The following is an 8,053-nucleotide window of genomic DNA, read 5'->3' as shown; positions in this document are numbered from 1 at the left end:
TTTGTTTCTAAAATTTTAAAAATAAACAGACGAAAATATTCATTTAGTTTTGTGGCTTTATGTTTATGAATTTGAACATAAAATTAAACAATTCACTCTCACTTTTCAAGAGATTTTATAATTATATTAGAAATATTGTGTTGCGTTAAAAATAATATAATTATCAGTTCCTATTAAACCAATACTATTATTATATTAAAAAAAATTAAACACAACATCTAATTATAGGTTTATTTTTAAATTTTCTAACTTAAAAAGCGAAAGCTAAATACGAAAATATATAAACCATAGCAAATTTAACAGGAACCTTCAACCTTAGTAACCAACTCATCATGCAAATTGAAACATGATTACTTTATTGCATGGGTATAGCCATGCAAATTGACATATGAAGAGTACTGAAGGAACCACTAAATAAGTTAATTACTTTTATTTTCCGAGTTAATTTAATCACCAAAAGGGCGATCAATTTAATCATTATATTTCAAAAAATATAAAATAAACCATTTTACTTTTAAATCCAATGTCACATTATTCATTGTGATAGATATTTTTTTTTTTTAACAATTCAACTCTATAACGCTACACTGTTATAAATTTTTACTTTAAAAAACTTGGTACACACTTATAATTTACATATTTTTAAAATATAATAATCAATTTGACCCATTTCAATGGTAAAATGATATGTATGACCCTTTTAAAAATAGAATAATTAATTTAATTTTAAAATAAAAATATAATATTTCTTTTAACACTTCCCCCCGATATAAATATATATTGTAAATGGCATCTTGGTGGTTGGTTAGTGGGAGTGTGATTTTGTTCACCTCATTTAACAAGGGTTAAAATAATCTCATCAATAAATTAATGACCTCTCATCTCATTTTTTCCTCTTTTTCTCCTTTTCTTTCTTTTTCTCCACCAAGCCTCGCGTTGCCTTCCTCTTACGGGCCAACCAGCACTGTATCCTTGCCACCTCACCTCATTTCACTGGCGGTGAAGAGGGAGGATGCAGTAGCGAGAGGGTCAGTCAATGATGAGAGAAAAATGGCGAGAGTAAGGGTAAGGGAGAGGGATGAGAGAAAAATAAGGTGAAAAAAAAATTTAAAATGACTTTTTTACCCCCAAACTAGCTGGGGTAAAGTTACCCCGTTAAGGGGTGGGGCGGGGACCAAGGTCGCACTCAGGACTCGCCCAAACGCACCTCATCATTAGGGGTGTTCAAAAAAATCGGTGCACCGCGAAAATCGGTCAAATCGAACCGAACTAAATCGAATCGAACGATTTTTTTTTTTTTTACGGTCGAAAACTGTTTGGATTCTGTCCAAATCGCGCAGTTTGCAGTTTGGACAGTTGGCGGTTTGGTTTTAAACCGAACCGCCCAAGAAAATAATAATAAAAATTATTATTATAAAAATCTAATAATTGGTAGCCCCATCTTATTTATTTTTTATACTATTTTGTCTTTATTTTTTGCTCCTATTTATTTATATTTAATTATCTTTATTTACTAATATTTGTCTTTATTTACCATTTTTAAATATTTTTTTAGTGATTTTAAGTAGCATTTCAAACCGCAGTAAATCGCACCAAACCAGACTGCAAATGCGGTCTGGTTTGGTGCAGTTTGGCCGAACCCAAATCAGACTGCGATTTGATTTAGTTAAAAAATCGCCCTAACGATTTAACGTGCTAAAAATGATTCAGACCGGCCAAATCATACCACGAACACCCCTACTCATCATGCATGTCATGAGATGACACACCAACTCCTAGCTTTAGCTTTCCGTGGGGTTAGAAGAATTTAATGACCCTTTATCAAATAATGCTATATATATAATATTTATTAGAGTTTTAGTTTCGTCCTAAGAGATTATATTTTATTTTTTTTATTCGAGGTTTAAATTTTTATATACTTAATTTCTTAATTCACATGATTTGTAAATAACTATGCATATTTGTAAGTTTATCTAATGTATATTTAAAGAATACATAATCGTTTCTAGTTTTATCTATATATAGTATTATCTGTTTTTGTCTATATTATTATTATTATTATAAAATATATATATATATAAAAGAAATCTATCACGTAATATTATTTGATAAATTTAAAATGAGATGGGATTTACATGTCATTTAATAACACACAAAAATATATATATATATAAAAATAATATATATGATTTTCCATTATATACCAGCCAAATTAAAGAACAGAACAGAGAGTAACCATTGCATTGCGGAGGGAGAAAGAGAGAGAGAGCCCTGCCCTGAGCCGGTGAGCCCATCATACTTACTTGCTCTCCGCTTGGCGGATCTTATCAAAGATATATTTTGATCAAATAATAATAAAAATCAAAATTTATGTAGCCTCCGTCCCGTTGGTTGATGAACGAATGATCATCTTCTTGTTACTGCTCTTCCGTAATCATACTCAACTCTCTTGTCAGTACACGCGCTTTCACCAACCCCTGTCGGCGGCCTCCACCCGAAACAACCGTCGGCCTGAACTTGACATCTCTCTCAACGTCAACCCTTCCGCCGCCAGAATTTCCGGTACAGTACTTGCGTCCACAGCCACCCCGGGCAAGAGCCAGACTCGCTTTAACTGCCAGAGAAGCCATGTCCTCCGCCAGCAGCGGCCGAGACAACCACCGCAGCGGCAGCGCAAAGTAGAGCTGGCCGGGCTGAAGCTCCTCGTCGTCGTCCAGGGAGGAAACGAAGTCGTTGAAGTCCATTTGATCTGAGTTGCAGAGAAACGAACCCGGGTTTTGTTGCACTACATCGGAGACCTTCACCGGAGACGAGAACTCTTGCAGCTCGCCGTCGAAAAAGATCAGCTTTGCCGTGGCTGCCGCCGGACACTGGCACGATCTGCAATTACCCATCAATGAATGGAGAATTAATTCCTGAAGATCACAACTATGATTTCACTTAGAATACGGAGCCGATCTCAAGATGGCCCTTTTATATATGTACATACAGTAACGCGTTTAGGGGAGAGAGAGAGAGAGAGAGAGAGAGACGTTATTTCTTGTGAGCTTCTGGGTGGTCGTAGTTTTTTTTTTTTGTATATATTCCACATAAAAAATTGAAACCCATATCATAATAATATTTTTATAAATATATTCTTCCTCATGTATAATCATTACTGAATTATACATCACACATGCATATATATATAAGGAGAAACTGATGTTCAAGTGGTATTTTTATATAGAACAATTATTTAATAAAGTGATCTAAAAGGGGCTTTTTTTTTAATAATTATTAAGACTACTTTGATGCATGAGAATATTAATTACTGTATATTAATCTTGAAAATGCTAATTAATTCTATTAGAATCTTTGACGACAAAATGAAAAAGAAATTCTATAACAATAGTATTAATTAATTCTATATATATATATATCTGAATTATACAATAATTAACAAGCCCCCTTCAGTTCCATTAAATATATATATATATATATACATTAAGTATTAATTAAATATTAATATATATATATATATAAGAGGTCTAGAAGCAGCATGAGAATGTACTCACACGTTTTGGACTACAAGTACAAGAGCTTGTTCAAACAAAGGCTTCCATTAAAAAAAAGTCTGGAGGCCCCACAAATAGCATGATGCATGCATGACTTGATTGACCCCATAATACCCCATCCCAATGGGCAATAGCCGAAGAAACAACCAAACTAACACATAATAATTATTTATTATATGTAGAATCCATGCATCATGATGAGATTAATTTATAAATATTGGATCAATCATTAGAAGCAAATTAAAAAGATATATAGATAGAGATTAATTAAGGAGGTAGGTATAATTAGGATATGATATAATTGAACTTAAAAAGTACATTTTTTTTTAAAACATTTTATGTAACAGTCAAATCAACCCATATATATATATATATAATAATAATAATAATAGAAAAAGAATAACGGTATATAACTTAGACCATTTAGTCATAGTCGTAGTCATGTGATAAGAAAAGCAACAAAGAAGAGATATGGACTAATTGACATTTTGAAATTATAAATGAATAGATCGATGCGTCGTCTAAGTCCCGTTACTTTAATTACTTTTATTTATTTATTTATTTAAGAGAAACTACTTAATGTGTGTACACGCAATTACAATTTTTACAAATACAAAAAAACTAATTAAGTATATATTTTCAATTTATCTAACAAAATAAAAAATAAACTAGTCTTTAAAATAATATATATATATATATGTATATAAATAAAAGACCAAAGCACTACTCCCAGATAAGGTTGGCAATAGTTAGTTTTGGTTTCGATTTTTGTCAAAACTATAATCAAATCAAACTTAAACTACTAAAATCAAAACCAAATCATTATTCATTAGTTTTAAAAATTAAAAACCCTAACCAAATCATTCGGTTTCGGTTTGATTTCGATTTTAACCATAATTTTTTTAATTGCCTTCTTCTTATATAAAGTTACAAATTAACTTCAAACTTGTTGGATATAATTATTTTATTGATAAAAATAAAATAATTTAAGATTATATTTTATTTTTATTTATTAATTACTTTATAAATGTTAAATATTTTATATATTTATAATACATTATTTAAAATACTTGTAAAAAAATGTATTAGTCAATATATATATTATGTGTATATATAATATATATATATTTAATATATTATATATGCGTATTTGGTTCGGTTACCCACACATTCGATTCGGTTTCGCTTTGAGTTTTGATTTAAATTTAATGAAAATCATAACTAAACTATACTCATTGAAACTTGTTCGATTTTTTTTTAAACCAAATCATTACCCAATCAAATAATTTTAATTGCGTCGATTAGTTCGTTCCCTCGATTTCGATTCCAATTGTCATCTCTGGTCGAGAACCATTATATATCTATCTTGAATGAAATATGAGTGGATTAAATAATTTATAAAATGTCTTTTTCCATCCCAAACATAATCGTTAATTAAAGATCCGTTCTTTTCTGGGCACGCACATGCAATACAAGTCTGTTTACAAGTTATCAATTATCATCTTAATTTCTCCCCCACTACCAGACTAAACAATTTTACAGTAACTGATAACTTGCAATTGGATTTAGCACAGCGCCAAGATGATCAATACCGAACACTACTTGGAGATCAGTGAACCCACAACGCCTGCTATGAGAGTCGTCGGATCTCCCAGAACGGCCGACACCACAAATTGCAGAGCCAAACCAGCCATTTCACACCCTTTCTTCACCTTCCCTTTACTTTTCTTCTGATTGTGGTAGCTCTGAATCCCGCCATTCAAACTAGGAATAATCCGACTGTCTACCATCCTACTACCTCCGCCGCCGCCGGCGATTCCATGGTGACCAAAGTAGATGTCATGCCAGTTCTCTACCAGCATCTCCTTGACACAAGCAACGTGGAAATTGTACTTCTTGCAGGCGGAGCGGTAGCTCCAGCTGCCGCCCTTCCGGCCGCAGCGGTGGCAGGAGGTGCCTACCTTCCTGCAGAGGTAGAGCTTGACGTGCCCGTCCTGGAGTACCTGTTAACAAAAATTAACATGCACATACGGTTTCAGGAACGTTAAAAAATAAAATTTTCCATTAATTAATGTAAGCCCGCGTAACGGCTCCCGTACCATCGGGAGCTTGGCGCAGCAGGGGTGGAGGTCGAAACCGCAGGAGCGGCAGTGGTAGACGAAGCCGGCGACGTCCCGCTCGCAGGCGTTGCAGTAGCGGGGGATGGTGCCAGGCGGCCGGGGGAGGAACTGGAACGAGCATTTGGTGTAGAAAGGGTGGAGGAGGGTTGGGGGCGAGGGGATGAGCGCGCAGTGGACGTGGAGGTCGAAGTCGCAAGCGCCACCGCCCCCACTATTGCCGGAGCACTTGTAGCGAGAACCTATGCCCACCTCCTTGCAGCCGTCGCACTTGAAGGGGACCTCGGAGTAGTGGTACTTGAGCTTGTGCTGTGGGTGGCTGAAGTGAAACATCTCATTGATGTATTTCATATTGTCTCCTAGTTAGCTAGCTAGCTAGGCTTACAGCAAAATAAAACTCTGACCCCAACTGCCATATTTATAATCTAATCCAAGTAAGTAAGATGATTGTTTTGGGTCGAAATTATTTTCACAACTTAAACTCATCATCTGTCTTTCAAACTGATAAAAGATAGGATATTAAGGTGGGTAATTAGGCAACGAGCCATATATAGCTAGCTAGGTTTGGGTTTGGCCCTGGGGCTTGTGGAGGAAGCGATTGTGGAGGGGATCTATGCTGGATGGAAAATGAGGGTTCAAAGGAATTAATTTTCCGCCACGGACTCGTCATGATGTGGAAAGGACCGGCAGAGAGCATATTATTAATTGCTTCAAGGAATACGAATTTTCACTTTTAATTTGGCTATATAATATTTATCTATCTTTTGTGTATATATATATATATATATAAAACTTGTGCTGTAAATGGGTCTATATATTCAATAATATTCATTCATTCAGTTCAATGCAATTAAATTACATTAATTCTGTATAATTAATTTCGGATAGTAAATATTATTTATTAATTATATTTGTTTCAAGGCAATTCATTAATGAGATGGCATTTTAATTTTATCCATCGGAATTGATTCTCTATTATATTGGACAAAGAAGTTGGTTAATCCACCAAAGGAAATCATAGAATTGATTCCTCAATCAAATATTACGTATTTGGAAGGAACTAGTAGTAGTAGTAGTAGTAGTAGTAGTAGTAGTGTTTGAGAGAATAATTCTAGCTAGAATATCATCTTAAATCAAAATTCCATACATATAATCTGACGCCATCATATGTTAAAATTTTTAAATTCAAGAGAAATTCGAAAAAATGGCATACACACAGATCGAGGTCATTTGAAATAACGTAAAAAATGGGGGTTGGAAAAGAATGTTTTTTGAACGTTGAATGTTATATGTTGGAAGAAGAAGGAGAAGGAGAAGAGAAGAAGAAGAAGCACAAAATTAGGGGAAGATAGATATGATATAATATGAGGGGAAGCCCTTTGACTGCTCTCTTTTTGTTTGTTTGTTTGTTTTTTTCTTTTTCTTTTTCTAATTCTGCCTTTTCCTTTTTGTTTCTTTTAGGTACAGTTAAAGAAACATATCACATATGCTGGAGCATTGCATTTTTGGTACAATTTAAAGAAACACGAACACAGATATGGGTTGGATTTTGGAGACTGGACAGTTGCTTGGTTCATGTGCTCTGGAATAATAATAATAAGGGGAAACTAACTTTAATGTCATCATCATATCTAATGTCATATATATATATATATATATACTTGCACGTCTACTCACTCACTCACTCATCATCATATATATCATCACTTGCATTTGCATCGAATGGAATAATATAAGGGGAAACTTTTTCATAATTGATTCTTCTTCTTCCTCCACTCTTTCCTTCCATCCATCCATGGTTTTTAATCCCATCCATCACCCAAAGATATATATATATATATATTTTTTTTTCTAGTATAGTATATATAAGATTTATAAACAAATTCGAATACGATATATAGATAGGTAGACATATGGACCCCACACCCCCCTTTGTTTACCCACAAAAAGTTTTATTTTATAATAATAATAATCAAGTAATGAATGTTTCTTAATTGTTTACATATTTATGTTTTTTTTTTTCCCTTCTTTCTTTAAAAGAGATTTGTGCATTATTCAACGGTTTATCCAAACTTTTTAGAACTATTAGCACTAAAAAGTAAAATATTTTCTAGTTTTGACAATTTTATTTATCTAATACTTTTAATTTTGGTAAGAAGAACTCAATTTCTAAAATTAATTATAATTTTAGCCAATACTAAAATTAAGGCATGTGACTTTACCTAGGTGATATGTTTCTTGACATTTAATTTATTATTTTTATTTTTTTCATTATTTTCTAAAAAAAAACAAACTCTCTCTTCTCTTCTCTGCCATGATTAAAAAAAACAAACTCTCTCTTCTCTTCTATGCCATGATTGTCTCCTCTCTCACCTACCATGG

General features: G+C 33.3%; 2 protein-coding genes across 2 annotated transcripts; both read right to left on the bottom strand.

Annotated features, from left to right (window-relative positions):
* Positions 1–2,165: 2,165 nt before the first annotated feature.
* Positions 2,166–2,988, bottom strand: LOC127787601 (uncharacterized). Its single transcript, XM_052315667.1, has one exon. The coding sequence runs from the start codon at positions 2,892–2,894 to the stop codon at positions 2,418–2,420; it is 477 nt and encodes a 158-aa protein (XP_052171627.1). The 5' UTR covers positions 2,895–2,988; the 3' UTR covers positions 2,166–2,417.
* A 1,944-nt stretch (positions 2,989–4,932) lies between these two features.
* LOC127812230 (uncharacterized) lies at positions 4,933–6,190 on the bottom strand. Its single transcript, XM_052352615.1, has 2 exons — positions 5,654–6,190; positions 4,933–5,557 (listed from the first exon to the last, which is right to left on the bottom strand). Exons 1-2 carry the CDS (start codon positions 6,020–6,022, stop codon positions 5,153–5,155), a joined length of 774 nt encoding a protein of 257 aa, XP_052208575.1. The 5' UTR covers positions 6,023–6,190; the 3' UTR covers positions 4,933–5,152.
* Positions 6,191–8,053: the final 1,863 nt, after the last annotated feature.

The sequence above is a fragment of the Diospyros lotus genome, chromosome 1, assembly GCF_014633365.1.
Source record: "Diospyros lotus cultivar Yz01 chromosome 1, ASM1463336v1, whole genome shotgun sequence".
Taxonomy (NCBI): Eukaryota; Viridiplantae; Streptophyta; class Magnoliopsida; order Ericales; family Ebenaceae; genus Diospyros; species Diospyros lotus.
The sequence above is the reverse complement of the archived record's forward strand: the minus strand, read 5'-3'. Positions and strand labels throughout refer to the sequence as shown.

Bases quoted from the DNA above. Each gene is read 5' to 3' on its own strand.
- LOC127812230 (XM_052352615.1), bottom strand. From the start codon at position 6,022: ATGAAATACATCAATGAGATGTTTCACTTCAGCCACCCACAGCACAAG. The intron at 5,558-5,653 runs GTACGGGAGCCG...TTTTGTTAACAG, and splicing joins GCTGCGCCAAGCTCCCGATG to GTACTCCAGGACGGGCACGT.
- LOC127787601 (XM_052315667.1), bottom strand. From the start codon at position 2,894: ATGGGTAATTGCAGATCGTGCCAGTGTCCGGCGGCAGCCACGGCAAAG.